A 21,681-nucleotide genomic window follows, 5' to 3' on the forward strand; every position below is an offset into this window, starting at 1 on the left:
AAGAAATAAAAATACACTGAAATAGCTTAACTTATACCCCATGATAAAAGTTTACCTTTCCTAACCTATATATTTTCAATACTACAATTAACTTTGAGTTTATATTTGATAAAAATTACAAATAAGCCAAAATCCTTAGTTTCAGTTACGACTCATTTATTATTTATAATGTAGCCTCAATTCCATCCTTTGATACTTTAAGTTGTTTGAAAAATGTAAAGAAACACAAACAAAACTGAACAAAATTAGGGGAATGTAAAAGTTGTACCTTCCATCTGTTTATCATGTAATAGCTGCTGTTCTTTTTCTTTTCTCCAAAAAGCTTCCTGTTTTTGCCGGATTCGGTGCCGTAATTCCTCATCGTCAGTGTCAGATGACTCAGAGCCTCTGTCACTCCTTTCATCTTCACTGTCTCCTGATCCATAACCTCCCAGTCCACCTGTGTGCATAAAGCCCAGTCCATCATATGGAAAATTCTGTGCACTAAAAACGTTTTAAGGTCCAAGAAGAAAGCTCATTTCTTTACATTGCATTTTGTTGGAAGAATCTACTTATTCTGGGTGGGGAGAAGTATAAAATCCAATGCTTAAGAAGTTCATAAGAGCCCTCATGAAAATTGATACTTAGTATCTTACTCTTTCTGGAATATTTCATATATTTGTCACCATAAATGAATCGTGATAATGGTTTTGTTTTTACTGTCCATGCTAACCAATAAAACCATTTAATAGGGTAGTAACAAAGTCTCACTAAAGCATAATCAATTCAACTACCTTAAAATTTATGATGATCCTAAAAATAATTCTACAATTAACTTTTTCATTGTTCAAAGCTTAGAAATCCCCAGGTAGTATGCTAAGTATTTTTCCCCTTAAAAAAATTAGAATACTGTAATTCTGACTGTGCAGAAATGGTATGATGCTAAAACTACTCCCCACCCTGAAGTGATCTCAATAGTAATAACAAAATCACATGGGCATTTGGTTCTAGCCATTTTTGTTGATCCTCAGAAAGATTAATTTTTGAAATAATGTGGAAAAGGCAAATTCAAGCTTTTATATACTTGATAATATAGCATGCAAATAGAAAACTATGAACACATCACTATTATGGTAATATAAGCTAAACCCTTTCCTCTATAGTAAACCTAACTTGCTGCAACACAACCTAAATAAAGGTCCTTAAAACCATTAGTGGATAGGTTCCTCTCTAAGGCAACAATTTTGAAAGTGAGTTTAAATACTAGCATCGCTAAATTATAACTATTACAACTTGCCTCGCCTCATTAACTGTGAATTAGTCACCACTTTTACAATAATTCCACTGTGAATGCTTTAGTAAAAAAAAAAAAAAGGCAAACCTTTTAGAGACTGATATAACCCTAAGATCTCAGGTTTCATAAACTGAGTAGGAACAGTAGTTTCAAATAGAACATGTAGAGAGACAAGGTAAGTGTGATTTTTCCCTTTAAGGCCCTCTTACAAATAAGGACACTTACCGAGTCCAGTGAGGGAAGCCAGTGCACTGGACTGTGCCAGCTGTTTTGCAGGAGCTTTGTATCACATCAACAACAGGAACAACATGTTAACACAAATAGCCACGATTTCATAGTCATGAGAGTCTATGGTATTGTTAAATCTACTACTATTGCTGCTTCTTGGGGAGAGAAGAAACATTAAAAACATAACATTCATTTTAAACCAGTAGCAAGTCTGGCCTTGAAAGTATAATTCTGATGTGAGTTGAAATTTATTTGTAATGAGGAAAAATGTTGACAACATAACGGTATTTTTCTTTTTGAGATATGGCCCATAATTTAAATTTGCTTTCAGTCTATTTTTTTTAAGTGCTACTAAATATATGGGGGCTAGGTGGGAAAATCACTAACTAGCTCTGTAAGAATTATAGGAGGTAAACTGTGAAAACTCTGAAGGTTCATAATTCAATTCATTAGTAAAACTAAACTGCATTAGAAATTATACGCCAATACCATGGTATCTATAAAAAAAAAAAATCAGGTGAAATAAATTGAACATCATCAAGAATTTTCCAAAATATATTTTATAGAACAACAATGTAATTATGAATTTGTGCTCAGAGAAGTTGGACAAAACAAAAATATTTGTATAGTTGTAATATGGTATCTATAAATCTGAACTTTCCAAAAGAGTAAAACATGCAAGAAGAGAATATTTGAATATCTGCTACTATTTCAACAAGGACAACAAAAAAAGTCCAAAAGAGCCACCAAAACCATAACACCCCCAGAAAGCCAAAACACCCACAATATACCTTTTGTTGCTTTCCGGTGTGCATCTTTGGCTACATAATAAATTTCTTCATCTGTGACATCCAGTAGAATTTCAGTCAAAAGCATTTTTGTCAATAACATCTAAGGAATATATAATGTTTCTAATTAAATTATTATAGTTACTAATAATACAGTCTGACATTTTATTTATTTATTTATTTTTAAATATGTTTTTTATTGATTTTACAGAGAGGAATTGAGAGGTATAGAGAGTTAGAAACGTCAATGAGAGAGAAAAATTGACCAGCTGCCTCTTGCACACCCTCTACTGGGGATGTGCCCGCAACCAAGGTATGTGCCCTTGACCGGAATTGAACCCGGGACCCTTCAGTCTGCAGGCAGGCGCTCTATCCATTGAGCCAAACCGATTTTGGCAGTCTGGCATTTTAAAAAAATTAAAAGGCAAAGCTTTAGGGGGGAGGGGGCAATGGGAGGATAAGGACACATATGTAAAACCTTAATAAAGAAAAAAAACAAAAAACTAGCCTGTACTAGTGAAAAGAAAAAAAAAGGCAAAGCTTTATTTTCTAAAGCATTTCAGATCAGTCATTCCAACAAACAGAATATCGTGAAAATAATTCTAAATTACAAGAATTTTGCTGAGACCGGTTTGGCTCAATGGATAGAGCGTTGGCTTGGGGACTGAAGGGACCCGGGTTAGATTCCGGTCAAGGGCATGTACTTTGGTTGCGGGCATATCCCCAGTAGGGGGTGTGCAAGAGGCAGCTGATCGATGACTCTCTCCCATCGATGTTTCTAGCTTTCTATCTCTCTCCCTTCCTCTCTGTACAAAATCAATAAAATATATTAAAAAAATAAAAAAATAAAAATACAAAAATAAATACTCAAAAAAAAAAAAGAATTTTAACAAATTTCAAAATCATATGGATTAATAAATGAGTTTATTTCTTTTTTTTATTTTTTATTTTATTTTTTTTTGGTATTCTTTTTTTTTTATTTCTAATAAATTTTTATTGTTCATATTATTACAAGTGTTCCTTCCCCCCCCTTCCCACCCCACCCTCTGCCCTTTCCCCACTCCCCATTGTCCTCATCCATAGGTGCACAGTTTATGTTCAGTCTCTTCCCACATTCCCCTCTCCCCTTTTCCCCAAGAATCATCAGTTCACTCCCCTTCCATACCTCTGATTCTATTGTATTCAATAGTTACAATAATATTGTTCATCAGATTTTTTTTTTAATTTCCTTGGTTTTTAGATTCACTTGTTGATAGTTACGTATTTGTTGTTCATAATTTTTATCTTTATTTACTTTCTCTTCTGAAAGAACCCCCTTCAGCAATTCATATAATTCTGGTTTGGTGGTGATGAACTCCTTTAGCTTTTTCTTATTTGTGAAGCACTTTAACTGGCCTTCGATTCTGAGTGATAGCTTTGCTGGGTAGAGTATTTTTGGCTGTAGGTTCTTGCTATTCATCACCTTGAATATTTCTTGCCATTCCCGTCTGGCCTGCATGGTTTCTGTTGAGAAATCAGCTGACAGTCGTATAGGTGCTCCTTTATAGGTAACCACCTGCTTAGCTCTTGCTGCTTTTAATATTCTCTCTTTGTCCTTTGCTCTTGGAATCTTAATTATGATTTGTCTTGGTGTGGTCCTCTTTGGATTCCTCTTATTTGGAGTTCTGTGTGCTTCCTGGACTTGTAAGTCCAATTCTTTCCCCAGGTGGGGGAAGTTTTCTGTCACTATTTCTTTCAGTATGTTTTTGATATCTTGCTCTCTCTCATCTTCTGGGACCCCCATGATTCTGATGTTGGATAGTTTGGAGTTGTCCCAGAGGTTTCTTACATTATCTTCAATTTTCTGGATTCTCTTGCCTTCTAGCTTCTGCAGAGGAGTGTCTTCTGGCTCTTTATGTTCCAAATCTTTGACTTGATTCTTGCGATCTTCTATTCTGTTTTTAGGACTCTGTATAATATTTTTTATTTCAGACAATGTATTCTTTATTTCTTGTTGATCCCTTAGCATTTCTTGTTGATCCCTTTTCATATCCTCATAGGTCTCATTTATTTTATCGGCCTTTTCTAGGAGTCTCTTGAAAAACCTTATAAGTGTGGTTTTGAACTCTATATCCAGTCGCTTTTTGTCCTCCATTTCTTTCGTTTGTGATCTATTTGGTTTAGGCATTTTCGCAGGCAGTTTTCCTGATGGGGCAGGGTTTCAGGGTGGAGCCTACAGCCTCGGCTTCCGTCAGCCCCGCCCTATGCGACTCCTGAGACTCAGGGTCCTTCAGTACTTGTTGCAAGCACCTCTGAGAGAAAGGTGCCCTCGATTTTCGCCTGCTACCAAACAGTGTAAGCTCTCCCGCAATGGGCCCGAAACTGGGGTTCAGTTCAGTTGGAACTGGAGTTGGAGATGGCGTTCAGAGCAGTCTGGTGCCCCAGTCTCCTTCCCGCCAGGGCAGTCCTATGGCACAGCCGGCCGGCCCTTCTCTGCGCGCTGTGTGCGCGCCTCTGGGACCTCCTTTCGCCGCTTCCCCGGGTTCCGCCTTACAGCCCAGCTCCCTCTGGATGAGCCTGGGTCCCCAGGGTCTGGCCTAGAACGGGGGTTCAGAGCATTTGGGGGCCCAGCACAGTCCGAGTGTTTATCTCCTTCCCGCTAGGGAACGCCAGCCAGGCACTCGGCCTCCCTCCTCTCCGGCTCCGTCCTCTCCGCGCGCCGCGTGTCTCCGTACCTTGGGCTTTTACAGCTCCTCCGCGCTTCCTTCTGGTTTTCTCCTTGCTTCTCGTTGTAGAATTTCCCGTCAGTTGACTTTCCTGTAGTTCTGGGTAATGTCCATTTTATATTTTAGTTGTATTTTATTGAAATTGTTGCGTGCGGCTGCGGCTAGGTGCCTACCCGAGCAGCCATCTTGGATTCTCTGGCTAAATGAGTTTATTTCTATAGAGATACTAAATTATAACTCTAGGGACAAAACATTAAAAAAATCCCTATTAATAAAAATTTCCATTGGTGTTTTAAGTGGATAGACATATCCTTTCATTTAATACTATTAGTAAGCAACACAACACTAGCTTCTTAGTCACTTAGGAACTTAACCCTCAGCTCAAGGTAAAATTTGAGGAGAAAATAAGGAAAAGGCAGTTATTTCATTTTGTCAAATGAAGTTCTTTTTTTCTTGAGTGCTGCAATATAGGGTACAATAGACTTGAAACAGCTGGATTCTAACAATGGTTTGGCTATCAACAGCTCTTTCAAATGTAGACTATTTGTTCCTTTGCTTCTCTGGGCTCCAGATCATAGTACTAATCTCTTGAAATGAGAGTGCAGTAAAGCCGAATCTTCTAAACACATTCCAAAGATTACAGGTCTTTCAATATGAAAAACACAGCAGTTTAATATTCCTAATCTCAGAAAAGGAATAAACAGATATTAAAAGCTTTGAGAGAATTCTTACAATGAAGAAATACATTTACCTGTGTTTCCACCCCAGTGCTTCGTAAACTTATTCTATGAAGTCTTTTAATTTTTCCCATTATTCGAAAAACACACTTTAGCCCAGCCAGCATAACTCAATGGTTGAGCATCGACCTGTGAACCAGAAGGTCACAGTTCCATTCCCAGCCAGGGCATATGCCCGGGTTGCAGGCTTGATCCCCAGTGGAGGGTATGCAGGAGGCAGCCAATTAATAATATCATTGATATCTCTCTCTCTCCCTCCCTCTCTAAAATCAATAAAAATATACATATATTAAAAAATACACTTTAGAAAATAACAGACATATTGTCCCTTATAGTAAAACATTATTTAATTACAACATTGGTATAAGGAAGTGTGCTTAGGAATTGCTTTAAAGTTGTGATTTCATTTTAGATGCTATTGGATATTGCAGACATTATCGCCCAGGAAATATATATAAATACATATTTCATACTTGTTTCATTAGTTCTTAGTATAAACGCTTAAGATACCAACCAATAGTTTTTAAAAATTATACCAGGTGTAGCAGTTAATAATGTGGATTTTGTAATCCAAGAAAACATGATAATTTCAAGAGAAACTTCACAAGTGCTTTATTCAAAGTAATGTTCATCACTAGCTACACATTTTCCCATCTTTCAGGTAATTTGTGGATACCATCCCAATAGAACTTTTGTTTTGAGGCAAATCATTCAGAGACCCAGTTTTCCATTTCTTTGTGGTTTTGAAGTGCTGCTCAAAAAGTGCATGTACCATCAATTGGAACAAGTGGTGATCTGAAGGAGAAAGTTCTGGTGAATACAGCGGGTGAGTTAATACTTTCCAGGCAAGATCTTTTAACGTGTCTTTAACTGGTTTTGAAGTGTGTGATGGTGCATCATCATGAAGCAAAATTACTTTGCCATGTCTTCTGGCACATACTGGATGTTTCATGAACAAAGTGTGGTTCAAATCGATTACTTGTTGTTGGGAGTGATCAGTAGTAACTGTTAATACTGATCGCTACAGACAACAAATAATCAATTTGAACCACATAATATACCACACCTTTTTGATCCCACCAAACGCAGAGCATTGTCTTCTTTCCGAAGCGATTTTGCCTTGCAGTCGAAGTTGATGATTGACCTGGATCAATCCATGATTTTGTGAATTTGGGATTCTCAGAATAAATCCACTTTTCATCACCAATCTCAATTTGATGCAAAAAAGACTTTCTTTCCTGCTATTGAAAGCAACATTTTACTGATGACTGCAGTTTTCCATTTGTCTTTCATTCAGCTGATATGGCACCCATTTTCCTTCCTTTAAAATCTTTCCCATTGCTTGCAAATGATCAGAAATTGTTTGCTGAGCATTTAATCTTTCTGTAAGTTGTTTTTGAGTTTGACGCGCATCTTTATCCAATAATGCCTGTAATTGTTGCTCTTCAAATTTTTTCAGTTGACCTGGGCGATCTTTGTCTTTCACATCGAAATCATCACTTTTAAAGTGTTTAAGCCAGCGTTCACAAGTATCTTGAGATGGAGCATGTTCACCATATGCTTCCCAAAGTATAACCTTTTCTCCAAAATAAAGTAATGAACTAAAACTTCCCTAAAATGCTTTTTTGGCATAGAATTTGACATTTTTAAGCATAAAAATATCTATGATGTTAACACCTTCAGCAAATTTGACATGAAGTTTTGAAGCTTGCTGTCAATACAACAAAATAGCATACATATCAAATCGCATATATATCAACATTTGTGTAACTTCATCTATTGAAAAAAATCCAATTAACCGGTACACCTGGTAAACAAAATAAATCCTATAATATGTTCACATCAATTATACATCAAAACAATTTTAATAAAATAAATTTACATTTTTTACCATTTGATACTCTTTCTCTTCTTCAGTCATCTCTGGTTCACTTTGCTCTTCTTGAGGAACTGGAGATGGACTTCTGGTGACTTTTCCACTGCTTGCAGCCTCAACATTTTCAGTATCTTCATCTTCCTCATCACTATCCTAAAAAAAGTAATACTATGGGTAGCCCAAATTCATACTTATAATCAATCATTATCTTGAACATTCTATTTTAAAACCCTAAGTTAAAAAGTGTATGAGACAGCCCTGGCCAGTTTCCTCGATGGTTAGAGCATCAGTCTCTGGACCAAAGGGTTTCAGGTTCTATTCCCAGTCAAGGGCATGTACCTCATTTGCAGGCTCAATCCCCTGGGTCGGGCCATGTGCAGGAGGAAACCAGTAGATGTGTCTCTCTCACTATGCCCCCTCCTCTCTCTCTAAAAATTAGTGGAAAAAATATCCCTGGGCCACGATTTTTTTTTAAAAAAGTAATTGGTTTGGCTCAGTGGATAGAGTGTCAACCTGCGGAATGAAGGGTCCTGGGTTCGATTCTGGTCAGGGACATGTGCCTTGGTTGTGGGCACATCCCTAGTGGGAGGTGTGCAGGAGGCAGCTGATCGATGTTTCTCTCTCATCAATGTTTCTGATTCTCAATACCTCTCTGGAAAAAATCAATAAAATATATATATATTTTAAAAACAAGCATATGAGCCCGAGTTAAGTTTGGCTCAGTGGATAGAGCATCAGCCCATGGAATGAAGGGTCTCAGGTTTGATTCTGATCAAGGGCATATTCCTTGGTTGTAGGTTCGATCCCCAGCCTGACCAGGGCACAGTAGGCAAGCATTTGATGTGTCTCTCACATGGATGTTTCTCTGTCTCTCCCCCGCCCTTCCACTCTCCCCACCACACACACACAAACACACACACACAAACACACACACACACACACACACACACACAAAATCCTCTGGTGAAGATTAATCCAAAAAAAGGTGTATGAGAGAGATATATGAAAATGAAATTTCTCTCTAAGTTATATTTTTGCATGATAACTTTCATATGGTAATTTAATATTATCTGAGAGGAAATGTGATTATAAGATGGTTTAAAATTATTTTAATTATTTTATTAAATTTGCTTCTTTTTCTTAGTCAAATTTTTATTGATTTTATAAAGACAGGAAAAGGAAGGATAGAGAGAAACATCGATGAGAGAGAAACATCAATCAGCTGCCTCCTGCACACTCCCTATTAGTGACTGAGCCAGCAACCCTGACATATGCCTTTACCAGTAATGGATGTGTTGATGTTCAACCACTGAACCACACAAGCTAGACAAGCTATTTTTTTTTTAATCCTCACCTGAGGATATGATTTTAGAGAGAGAGGGAGAGAGAAAGAGAAATATCAATGTGAGAGATAAAAACATAAATCAGTTGCCTCCTGTATGCACCCCAAAAGGGGATCGAACCCACAATCTTTTGGTTCATGGGACAATGCTCCAACAACTTAGCCACCCAGCCTTAGTCAATTTTGACCTTTCTTTATAAATAGCACATCATGCCCAGAGACTGAATTAATATCCAATATATCTGATGGCTGGAATGAGTGGCTTGTAGAACTACTGGTAAATGAACCACAATCATATTATTCAGTGTTAATTTTACAGCCAAAAATATAAGCTATTAAACATAAGACGGGAAACCATAAAAATACTAGAGGAATCCACAGGCAGCAAAATCTCAGACATATGCCGAAAGAACTTCTCCACTGATAATGCCCCTAGGGCAATGGAAGCTAAAGAGAAAATAAACAAATGGGACTACATCAAAATAAAAAGCTTTTTTACATCAAAAGAAACTATCAACAAAACAAGAAAGCCCACTTTATGAGAGAAAATATTTGCAAACGTTATCACTGATAAAGGTTTAACTCCAACATCAATAGGCAGCTTATACAACTTAATAAAGGAAGATAAATGATCCAATAAAAAAATGGGCAACAGACCTAAATATCTTTTCTAAAGAAGACAGAAGGAAGACCAAGAGACACATGAAAACATGCTCAAAGTCACTAATTATCCGAGAGATGCAAATCAAAACAACAATGCAGTACCATCTCACACCTGTCAGAATGGCTATCATCAACAAAGGACAAGTGTGGATGTGGAGAAAAAGGAACCCTCGTGCACTGCTGGTAGGAATACAGACTGGTGCAACCACTGTGGAGAACAGTATGGAGTTTCCTCAAAAAACTGAAAATGGAACTCCCATTTGACCCAGTAATCCCATTAATAGGAATATATCCTAAGAAACTAGAAACACCAATCAGAAAGGATATATGCACCCCTATGTTCATAGCAGAACAATTTTCAATAGCTAGGATTAAAAAACAACCTAGGTGCCCGTCAGCAGATGATTGGATCAAAAAACTATGGTACATCTACACAATGGAATACTATGCTGCCATAAAAAAAGAAGGAATTCTTACCATTTGCAGCAACATGGATGGAATTGGAGGACATTATGCTAAGTGAAATAAGCCAGTCAATGAAAGAAAAATATATGTTCTCACTCATTTATGGATAATAAAGAACATTATAGAACATTATAAAGTGATGAACAAAAAGATAGATAGAGACAGTAAAGCATCAAACAGACTGTCAAATTACAGCGGGAAGGTTAGGGAGAGGTGGGGAGATAAGAGATCAACCGAAGGACTTGTATGCATGCATATGTGCAAAACCAATGGATGCAAAACTCTGGGGGATGAGGGCATGTATGGGAGTGGGGGCAATGGTAAGATATGTACACATATATCTTAATAAAAAAAAGAAAAAAGAAAAAAAAATATATATAAGCTATTTACCTAAAATCATGTGACTTAAAATGAAAAATCTGTAGTCAGTTTCCATATCTTGGCTAGCCCTAAAATGTAGAGAAATTTGCTTCTATCTAGCTATTTAATGGACAGATAGATGAGAAATAAGGTCTACTTCTGATGGAAGAAATGCCAGCAGTTGTTTCTGTCACTGTGTAGGTGTTGCTTTCAATATCTAAATAGAGTATCTTGCCCTAGCTGATTTGGCTCAGTGGATAGAGAGTCGGCCTACGAACTGAAAGGTCCCAGGTTTGATTCCAGTCAAGGGCACATGCCTGGATTGTGGACTCAATCCCCAGTGGGGGGGGGCCCTTGCAGGAGGCAGCTAATGATTCTCTCTCATCATTGATGTTTCTATCTTCCTCTTCCTTCCTCTCTGAAATCAATAAAAAAAATATATAAAACAACAAAAAAAAAACAGTGTATCTTAAAAAGGGGACTCTACTTTAGGCAAAGAAATGTTCCATAGTCACACTCAGCAATCCTACTAAGTAGAAGACAAGATGATCGGCTAAATACTACTATGGATCAGCCATTTGAACCAGAGAAGAATTCATGTAACACAAGCCCAAAGGCATCATCTGTAAGGAGAAGGATAATCTCCAAATCCAAACAATGTTTTGACACTTAAGAAAACCACCAAGCCTGGCCTGTGTGGCTTAGTGGTTGAGCTTTGACTTATGAACCAGGCAGTCAGGTTCAACCAGTCAGGGCACACACGCCTGGGTAGTGTGGGGCGTACAGGAGGCAGTGAATCAATGATTCTCTCTCATCACGGATGTTTCTGTTTCTTCCTCTCCCTCTCTCTAATCAATAAAAATATATTTTTAAAACAACAAAAATATACCACCAAGCCTGCAAATCCACTATTTCATGCAAAGATTTAAAGAACAAAATTTAAGGTCAACTCTTAGTAGTGGTAGTCTGTAGTTTCTTTATTTTATAACATCCAGAACAAAAACACATCTTTGGCATGGTTCTTTTGTAAAAATAAAAAGTAATTTATGGCTTTTTATTGAATTTAAGCATAATCAATATCTTCTTAAATCTGTAACCTTGCTGTTTTTAAGATTTATCTTTGAAGCAGAAAATAGCCTTCGGAGGAGGACCCTTTTCCTAAGTGGCATATCAGCCAGTGCTATAACTGTCCTACCAGCTAGGAGCACATTACTGCTAAATAAATAATTCCTATGCCACCTACGTGATGAAGATTTAAGTATTTAAAACAATGTTTCCTTCAGAGCTCATGTAAAAAAACTATAGACGGTATTATATCCTCTATTACAAGTATATATTTAAATGTTCAAAAAAAAGGCAGATTTCTTTCTCTAGTGCTGTATAAGTTCTGATTTATAAGCCACGACTTGGGAGTTAGTTATACCACAACAAAAGAATACAAATGTTTGTCAATGTAAGACCTATCTCACGTCCCACTGAATAATTTCTCTCCAGAATAAAATGTTTTATAAACTCCCTGTATACTTTCTCCTTATCCTGCCCTCAAAAACACATCTATAATATAAAAAAAATAATACCCAATATACTTACTGAAGGTAATCTTAGGGAAAATTACTTAATACTTTTCCACAGGCTAAAATACTTATTTCAATAACCTTTTCACATAGATACCAAATGGAGTTTCAGGTGAAGTGATTCTACTCACAAATTTACTTCTCTGAGGTAAACGAGGGCCATCACCTCCTTCAGCATCTTCTGTAGTCTTCTTTTCTTTTTTGGACAACTGTGAACGCTGTTGTTCCATTCTTTCTTTCTCCAACTTCTTTTGCTTTTCACGTTCCATTTTTTCAAGACCTTCCCGAATCCAAGCTGGAAGAGTCCTGCGTTTTACTGCATCTGTTTCACACGGGAAAAAGAAAATTTATAAGTCAGTTAAGTAAAAATATAACACATGAGTTCTTTATTCCTGAATTTCTAACTTGTGAAATTTTTGGAAAAAGAATACTGGTGCCATTTGAGCTTTATAATAAATACTAACATTCTCGAGCAAGACAGTGCTAATAAAAACAACCCACTAAACATCACACTTTAAAAAAAAAATCACTTTGCCGAAACCGGTTTGGCTCAATGGATAGAGCGTCGGCTTGGGGACTGAAAGGTCCCGGGTTCGATTCCGGTCAAGGGCATGTACCTTGGTTGCGGGCATATCCCCAGTAGGGGGTGTGCAAGAGGCAGCTGATCGATGACTCTCTCTCATCGATGTTTCTAACTCTCTATCTCTCTCCCTTCCTCTCTGTACAAAATCAATAAAAGATATTTAAAAAAAATAAATAAAAAAAATAAAAATTAAAAAAAATCACTTTTAATAGCAGCATAAGCATTGATTAATGTTTGTAATGTGCCAAGGCACTATGAAAGCACATTAAACTATCATCATCTCAATCCTAAAAAAGGCCCTAAATGATGACTATTACTTGGTCTCTTTTGCAAATGAGAAAACTGAAACTCAGCTATTAAGCGATGTGCTCAAGATTACAAAGCCAGTAAGCTGTGATATGGGCTACTTTAGAGCCAAACTTACATTACATTGCTTCTTAAAATATGAAGACAGAAGGGAGTCAAACAGAAGTCCATTTCACAAGTATACCATCTGGGATACTTTTTAATTTATTCCTTAAGTTATAAAAGCAGCAATAATCATCCTAAAATATCTACTTTGTGATAAAAGACTTAAATGTTCTGGTCCATTAAGTGCTGGATTTGGATTTCCAGATATATAACAAATACAAAATTTTTCATTGGGAATACGTTAGTCCTATTACTTAACAATTGAAATGTTCTGCAAAACACTTACGGAAAGTGAAATAATGAAAGGAAAATTAATCTTACAGCAGTGTACCAGATGAACTGAGAGTGGAAAGAATACAGAAAAAAAACTAGAGGCTTTTTTAAAAGGCAAAAATGCTCATATATCAGTATAATGTATCAAATTGTCAACATTGAAAAAAATCAAAATTCTATAGCCATGTTAACTTGATCTCATCACAAAAATCTATGTTTAAGGTAAAGTTTTATTTTAAATAAAATTATTCAAAGATTTTAATATTTTAGACAAAATCTCCTCTTTGAAATTTTAAAGTTTTCTGACTCTAAAATAATAGGGTTTTAAAGTGTCAATTCCTAGCCGAGACCGGTTTGGTTCAATGGACAGAGCGTCGGCTTGGGGATTGAAGGGTCCCGGGTTCGATTCCGGTCAAGGGCGTGTACCTTGGTTGCGGGCATATCCCCAGTAGGGGGTGTGCAAGAGGCAGCTGATCGATGACTCTCTCTCATCGATATTTCTAACTCTCTATCTCTCTCCTTTCCTCTCTGTAAAAAATCAATAAAATATATTAAAAATAAATAAAGTGTCAATTCCTAATATATCAGAGGTAGTAGAACAATTTAAGAAATTAAAACATCCTTTTAAAATGATCAAGAAAGCATGCTAATGTAGTTCACTAAACTTAAATAACTACCAATTTGTGGAGGCTCCTGCTTCACAGGAAGTGTAATAGGTGAACGCTGCCGATCCCTGAATGATGATGGCCTTTCTCTTCGATTCTGGGGAGGTGCTGGAGGTCCTGGAGGTCCTGGTTGCCAATAAGGAGGATGAAATCCACCTTGCGGTGGACCAAAAGCAGCCCCATGCTGAAAGAGTATTGCAGTTTATTTTTCTTCACATTAATACAATATACACTTTGGGATACACGTGTGTTATGAACTGGGACAGTAGAAATCCATGTGTGCAGCAAATCCAAAAACTCCATGGTTCTAATATCCACCAATATTTCTGTAGCCCCAAGAACCTAAGCTCACTTTTCTTAAGTAAAAGACTTTCTGCCTACATAAATTTGAGAGCCATCTAAAATCCTTCTAATACACTATTTTCAAGTACAGAAAATAATATATATGAACTTTTTCATTCTGAATCCATTTATAAATTAATCCTTTCACTACCAAGAAACCAAATAAATGTCAATTTTTCTGTAACCAGAAAGTTCAAAAAAATTTTTTTTTATCAATTCCAACTATTTCTTGTGAATGTAAGCTGTTTCTAAAACCTTGCAAGAAAGAAATATCTATTTTAAGTAAAGATAAAAGTTACTGAATCACTAAACTTCTTTTTTGTAATTTTGCCATTTTCGGAGGCATTCTAAGCCATTTGCCGACCTCTCTGCCTTGTTAGCAAGGGGATCTCCCAGGCAATGTGGTAGAAGCTCCCTGTCACAAAAAACTATCATATCTGCATACCAAGTATGAGTATGCAACAAGTAACTGAATATATGAATAAGATTACTACCTCAAGGTGAATATTGTTTATATTAATGTCTATTACTTATATAATTAGTGATATAATGTATTTTCAAAATTTTAAATTATGATAGCTTAGTTTATAAGGTAACAACTGCAATCAGTTATTTCAAAATGACACCTAGTACTATAATTTAAGAGTGGACCTTTGGTGAGTGGTAAGAAAAAAACAATGACACTATTCGCCATAGAGTTCTATGTCCCTAGGAATGAGTTAGATGCTACAAAAGAAATTATGTACAATTCTACTGACAAACATGTCATGTCAGAATGGAATAAAAAAGACAACACTACAAAAAGTCCTAACTTTACAGAGAAGGAATTGCATTTAGAAGATCTATATTCTTTAATTCTTAACCATAATCTATTATTATTGATAAATAATGTGTTCAACTACAGTGCATTTCCTAGACTTTATTGAACATTTAAATATTCCATTCTGAAATTATAAATTAGAAAATAAAACATCATATAACTATTTCATTTACACGTCTTTCATTTTATGTAAATTTCCCCTAACAATCCTTTATGCCATTTTCCTAAGCAAATCAGAAAATAAAACTCTTAATGTTTTAATTCTCAAAAGTTGATAACTTTTCTGAGACATAATATGCACTTATCTGTATAAAACTGAAAAGTGAAACACATATCTCAGGTACTCTTGATGAGACAAACTTCCAAAGAATGGATTATGTGCACATCTACAGTATTAAAGCAACAAAATATCTTTCACCTGATAGTCAAACTGGTTCACTGGGCCCACTGCAAAATTATCGGGTGGTCCACCAAAGTTGTGATTGTTCTGGTTAAATATATGCCTGTTGTCAGGGGCAAATTCCCCACTGTCCTGACTGTTGCTGTCTTCGGAAGGAGGAACAATGTCCATTGGGCCTGGTGTTGGTGGCATCCATGGCTGATCTGGAGGGGGATGTGGGGGTTGCTGATGCATTCCCCATTCTATTTAGAATTTAGGCATAAAAACATTCAATAGGGAATTATAACAAAATCAACACAAATTTTTAAGCTCTCAAGAAAGCTAAATTTTTCAGTAAAGAAATAAATATAAAATTTATGACTTCTTGGTCAAATTACTTTTGTATATCTTAAAAATAAGCAATGAATTAATAAATCATTCAAATGAGGTAACTCCACTCAATTCATATCCTAAATAAAAACAAATGCCCCAAATTATTTTTAATAGATGTAACACAACTCAAAACAATTTTTTTGTTGAAGTTTTCTATTTCTGTTCAGTAACAACACCATAAAAATAATGCCTAGGGATTTTTATATAATTTCTTTCTTCCATGAACACATTTATCCTCACAACACCCCTGTGAGGTAGGGGGAAATCAGGTATTATTTTTTTTGCCAATTTCAGGAAAGGAAATTGGGCACACAGAAATAAATCACTTGCCAGGGTCACAAAGAAAACCAGTAGAGCATAGTTGGGGAAGTGGATGCTAGGGTGAGTCATTTATAAACTTAGACCTGGGAACTAAAACATTTTCAAACTTGATAAAGTTTAGTTTAGTATAGCTTCAAGAAAATTAGAAATGAACTACATCACAGTATAAAATATTAGAATATTCATTATCCTTTTAAAAATGTTAGAGGATTACTTTCTGAGTTTTCCATTCTTATATTGAAAAACAAAAATAACTACTAATAGGGAAAGGAGAGATGAGTTTACCATCAGCACATTTAAACGTAAGATTCCTCTATAAATAAAGTGACTATTAAAAATAATTAATAGCACAAGTTTTGGAAAACTGAAATAGCATCAAGGAATCTAATCATACTGTGAAGTAAAAAAACAAGCAAGCAAACAAACAAAACAGATAAAAACTTATGGAAGATCTTCACTATCTGAAAAACAGGGAAGTAAATATGGGTGGATGGTAGGGGCAGAGTATATTTGACAGACTAATCTGTCACATAGTGACACAATTTTTCTTTAGGAACTAGACATGTTTTGCTCTGCCAGTCCTGCTTCTGAAAGGCCAGAGGTTGCAAGAGAGAGATCATAGAATGCTCTCTTCCCTAGATGCCAAGTGAGGTTTCCAGTGTTCCCAGCCCCTGTCAGCCTAGGAATGAAGAACCAAGAAAAGAATCAAACTGAGTGCCACAGTGCTAGCAGACTGAGTACAGAATTATTTTAACCACAAAATTTCAAGGTCAAATCTAATTTAAACTACCTATTCTTCAAGCATTGATTTCAAGAAGTCGTAAGACTAAGCAATTTAAACAATTTACTTTTAATCCTTGTATTTTAAAAATAATCCTAAAATTTGGAAAAATAAACAACAAACCTGGTTGCCACATCCTGTTAAAGTTTGAATCCCCTTGAAAATTCCCATGATTGTTTGGACCAGATTCCATTGTAGACATATCTTGTCCATTTGGCATCATTCCTGGTGGTTGTTCTACCATGCTTTGCTGTCCTGAAGCTTCTCTTTGCGCAATCCAAGCTTGAGCCAATGCAGCCCAATCAATCTGGCCTAATATAATATAATATAATATAATATAATATAATATAATATAGCAGAAGTGAACATTCAGAATGTAGAAGCTAAAAGAATAGTGCCTCTATGTAAACTAAGCATCTCAGTAATTTTCTCCTGGAGATTTTAAGTATTACCAAGTGTTATGGCTGAAAGGATGCTCAGATAACCTATATTCAGGCTACAAAATAAAACAAACCACTTAAGACTTTCTGAAAAGGATTCCATAAAAACACTCTTAACCAATAAATTTCTAATATTAACTCATAAGAAATTTATCCTCTGCACTTTGTTTACTGAGATACATACATATATATATATATATATATATATATATATATATATATATATATAATGTTTTTATTTGATTTTAGAGAGGGAGGAAGGGAGAGAAACATGAATCAGCTGCCTCCTACAGACCCCCTCACCGGGATTGAGCCCGAAACCCAGGCAGTGTCTTGACCCGGACCATCGACCTTTTGGTTGGTGCATGGGGTGATGCTCAACTAAGTGAGCCTCGCTAGCCAGGGCATTTAGTGAGTTTTTTACAGTCTTATTCCTTTTCTTTTTTTTTTTTTTTTTTTAAACAAATAATCAAACTCACTCATTTCTTCCTCAAATAGGTCCTCTTCAGGCCTACACTGGATTCTACAGATCTCAGATGAGTATAACTACCCCTATTCCTCCTCATAGTCACCCTTTTTTAGTTTTGGCTCCATTCCTAGTCAAAATACCTCTATTAACAACGTTATCAGTCATTCTTTACTCAAATTTAGTTCCCACTAATTTAAGGTCCTCCTTTATTTCTCAAATATCTGTATTTAACGTTTTAAGATCTAATATTATTAATAAAGGAAACAAAGTAAAATAAGATAATTTTCACATCTATTTAGTCAAGATTAAAAGTATTCTTATACATTTTTTAAAAATATTTTTTTTATTGCTCTCAGAGAGGGAGAGGGAGATAGAAACAATGATGAGAGAGAATCATTGATTGGCTGACCCTTCTGGGGATTGAGCCCACATGAGCATGAGCCCTGACTGGGAATCTAACTGTGACCTCCTGGTTCATAGGTCGATACTCAACCACTGAACCACATTGCTGGGCTTATTCTCATACATTTTGATGGAAACATAAATTGCCATAATCCTCATGAAGTTAAACTTGGCAGTATCTACCTAAAACTTTCCAAATATGCAACTGTGATCTTGAAAATAAAAATAATTGAACACATGAATAATGATATATATATAAAGTTATAATTATTTTCAAAAGTAAAAAACTAGCCGAAACCGGTTTGGCTCAGTGGATAGAGCATTGGTCTGTGGACTGAAGGTTCCAGGTTTGATTCCGGTCAAGGGCATGTACATTGGTTGCTGGCACATCCCCAGTAGGGGTTATGCAGGAGGCAGCTGGTCAATGTTTCTCTCTCATCGATGTTTCTAGTTCTCTATACCTCTCCCTTCCTCTCTGTAAAAAATCAATAAAATATATATATTTTTTTAAATAGTAAAAAACTATAACCCAGCCTGCGTGGCTTAATGGTTGAGCATTGACTCATGAACCAGGAAGTTACAGTTCAATTCCCGGTCAAGGCACATACATGGGTTGTAGGGTCAATCCCCAGTAGGGGCTGTGCAAGAGGCAGCCAATTGATGATTCTCTCTCATCACTGATGTTTCTATCTCTCTGAAATCAATAAAAATATATTTTAAATAATAAAAATGACAATCAACCAATCATCCAAAAGTGGACCAATTAAATTACAGTACATTCCTATAATATATAGCTATGCAGCTACTGAAAAAATAAGTTCAGATTAACCTAATAAAGGCAGGGCATTGGAAGGGATCATATCAATGAAACAAAACTGGCCATAAGTCAGTAACTATTAAAGCTAAGTAACAAATGGGGGTTCCCTATTCTCTTTTTCTACATCTGTATATGCTTGAAATGTTCCATAATAAAGAGAAATGATTTAGCATACCATTGGTTGACTATACTCTACACTGAATTATAACATTCAGAATTAAGAGAAGTATACTTTACTTAAATTACACGTTTAAGAAAGATTTTCTACTTTCTTAGAAAAAAAGAACTAAATCAGTTTTAAAGATTAAATACCACAAAATGATCCAATAAACCAATTCCATCCAATTCCATCTTTCTTAATCCCATTGAATTATTTCCCACTCTTCCACACCTCTCTCCTCGCCCACCCCAATTTCAGTTTATTTCCTTACTTGGATCCTGCTGGTGCTGGAATGACTGCATCCACTGCTGTTGGTTCAATGGCCATTGCTGCCAAGGCTGTCCTCCTTGATCCCACATCCTGACTTTAAAAATATATTTGATTTTCTATCTTCAACAAGATGAACATAGTTTAAAAATGAGAATAAGAGTTCTTTAATTTTAAAAACTCACACAGAAATTATTATACGACAATATATTTATGTGATCAGAGCTCTAAAATTCTGGTCAATAGGTTGCCAGAGGCAACTGGAATTTTTAGGTTGGCAAGCAAAAGTAGAAAATTTCATGTTAATACTGGTGTCAGAATTTGGTGGTAGGCAGGGCTCAAATCAATTTAACTCAAAAAGAAAATACTAATTTTTCCCAATAGAAATCTCTTGAAATATAATTATTTTTAATAAAAAAAAAAAAATGTGATTTCATCTCCCCCAACCAAGATTCCTTGAAGAGAGTAACCAAATAACTCTAATAATGAAGGAGAACTCTCCCTTATAAATAACCATGGCTAGTGAATGCTTAAGGTAAAATCAATTTAGAAAACTGCTATATTGCCAAACCTAATAGAACTGATTCAGACAATCTTAGAAGCATTGGAAAAATCACAAATTGGAAAGTTGACAAAATATCACCCTAAAGATTTAATAATCTGTAATAGTGCCTCCTCATAAGATACAATATTATATCCCCAGAATCATTTAAATAAATACTTTCACCAAAAATGTTTAATTGAATCCAACTGAGCTTTTCTATCTTACTTCTAGTGTGAAGGAACTATAAGGGGATAAAGGAATGAGATAAACAGTATCAAAGAAACAATCAGATAAATTCAGAGGGTAAGGTAATTTACGGGACCAGGTTTCTTAACATGAAAACAGCATGAAAAAGACTGGGGAAGAGAACATATATTAACAACTATTAAATCCAGATAATGGATATGGGGGAGAGGGTAATCACATTAGTTCACCTTTCTATAAACTAGTTTGAGAACTTTCATAACACAAATTTTAAATTTCTAAAAGTCTAGCATCTTTTACTTTATCCAACACTGACATAAAACCATCTTCAAGAACCAATGACACACGATAGGCAGCATATATTTCTTCAGTTTGTACCACAGGGCTTAGCATAAAATAGGGATTAAATAAATGTTTACTAAACAAATCCTCCTAGACTGACCCTTTCCTCCATAAACAACCTAAAAGCTTTGATATTGCAGGATTACAAAAAATAGAGAAGCCAGATAAGGAAGCAAGTCACACCGACTCAAGTGAGACAGTTGGCTATTATAACTCAGGCTCTTAAGAGTTTGCAACACTAGACTTTGTAGCATTTTTATAATTCTATCAATGGCAAATGCTGACTTCTCAATTGAAGAGCACTGTGAATTAGGGAAGATGATTTCGTTTGTTATCTTGACTTACTTAAAAATTAAGTGCACTTATCTTTTGGTTGCATGAATATAGTCTACAATAAAGGCATTATTAGCGTATGGCTAAGGAGACACTACACAGCAACCCAGTTGAAGCCAACTGAATTAGTTAAATATACTTATCTAATCTCTCTTGAGATTTTCATTCTTCTCCCTATTCCCCACCCCCTCTTCTTTTCCAACTACTACACCTTTAAAGCCCTTTAAAAACTAAATAACTCATTACAGCCCCTGAAAAGTAACTTCACTTATAACTTGAATTAAAAGGTAACAAATAAAAAAGGAAACAGCCCAAAGAATTATCAACTGATATTTTGACTGACCTTAGAGATTCACCTTCTGTTTAAAATTTAGACAGATTCAGACTACAGCTTGGAAGCATAGCAGCAAAATTACTTATGCCCTGAAAAAAAAAAAAAAAAGAATATAAGTTTGCTCTTAGATTATGAAAAATTAGAAAAGATACTTTAGAGATGTAACATGAAAATGTGATCATCTCCAAATTATTTTGGAACTTTTTCGTTTATTAACTATAATGAGAGGTATTTATTATTATAAGGTTAAGGGAAACGGGTACATCAGAAATGGAAAGGCAACACTTTTTTAACATTTTTTTCTTTCAAAATATCTTTTTTATTTACAATAAAATATCTCAATTTACTAACAATAACAAAACATTATCAAACCATTTAGGGATTGTCAAA

The 21,681-nt window shown here is 35.6% G+C and overlaps 1 protein-coding gene across 12 annotated transcripts in view; it reads right to left on the minus strand.

The window, feature by feature from the left end:
* The window catches only part of PNISR (PNN interacting serine and arginine rich protein), a 30,479-nt gene that overhangs the window by 3,768 nt on the left and 5,030 nt on the right, over window positions 1-21,681 (minus strand). For 5 of the 12 annotated variants that reach the window (XR_014795466.1, XR_014795467.1, XM_084889372.1 and 2 more), the window contains exons 2-11: window positions 21,301-21,380; window positions 19,539-19,653; window positions 17,103-17,291; window positions 15,524-15,747; window positions 13,956-14,127; window positions 12,143-12,333; window positions 7,623-7,760; window positions 2,293-2,392; window positions 1,499-1,552; window positions 269-439 (exon numbers count right to left, since the gene is read on the minus strand). Coding sequence is in view for 10 of the 12 variants with exons in the window: in XM_084889372.1 (XP_084745498.1) it covers window positions 269-439; window positions 1,499-1,552; window positions 2,293-2,392; window positions 7,623-7,760; window positions 12,143-12,333; window positions 13,956-14,127; window positions 15,524-15,747; window positions 17,103-17,291; window positions 19,539-19,626 (1,327 nt within the window). In the remaining 2 variants the exon portion in view is untranslated. Of the gene's footprint in view, window positions 1-268; window positions 440-1,498; window positions 1,553-2,292; window positions 2,393-7,622; window positions 7,761-12,142; window positions 12,334-13,955; window positions 14,128-15,523; window positions 15,748-15,770; window positions 16,878-17,102; window positions 17,292-19,538; window positions 19,658-21,300; window positions 21,381-21,681 lie in introns of those variants that run through there. The other 7 variants (XM_084889373.1, XM_084889377.1, XM_084889371.1 and 4 more) reach the window with 4 other exon arrangements.

This window comes from Pipistrellus hanaki (assembly GCF_964339955.1).
Source record: "Pipistrellus hanaki genome assembly, chromosome: 7".
Classification (NCBI taxonomy): Eukaryota; Metazoa; Chordata; class Mammalia; order Chiroptera; family Vespertilionidae; genus Pipistrellus; species Pipistrellus hanaki.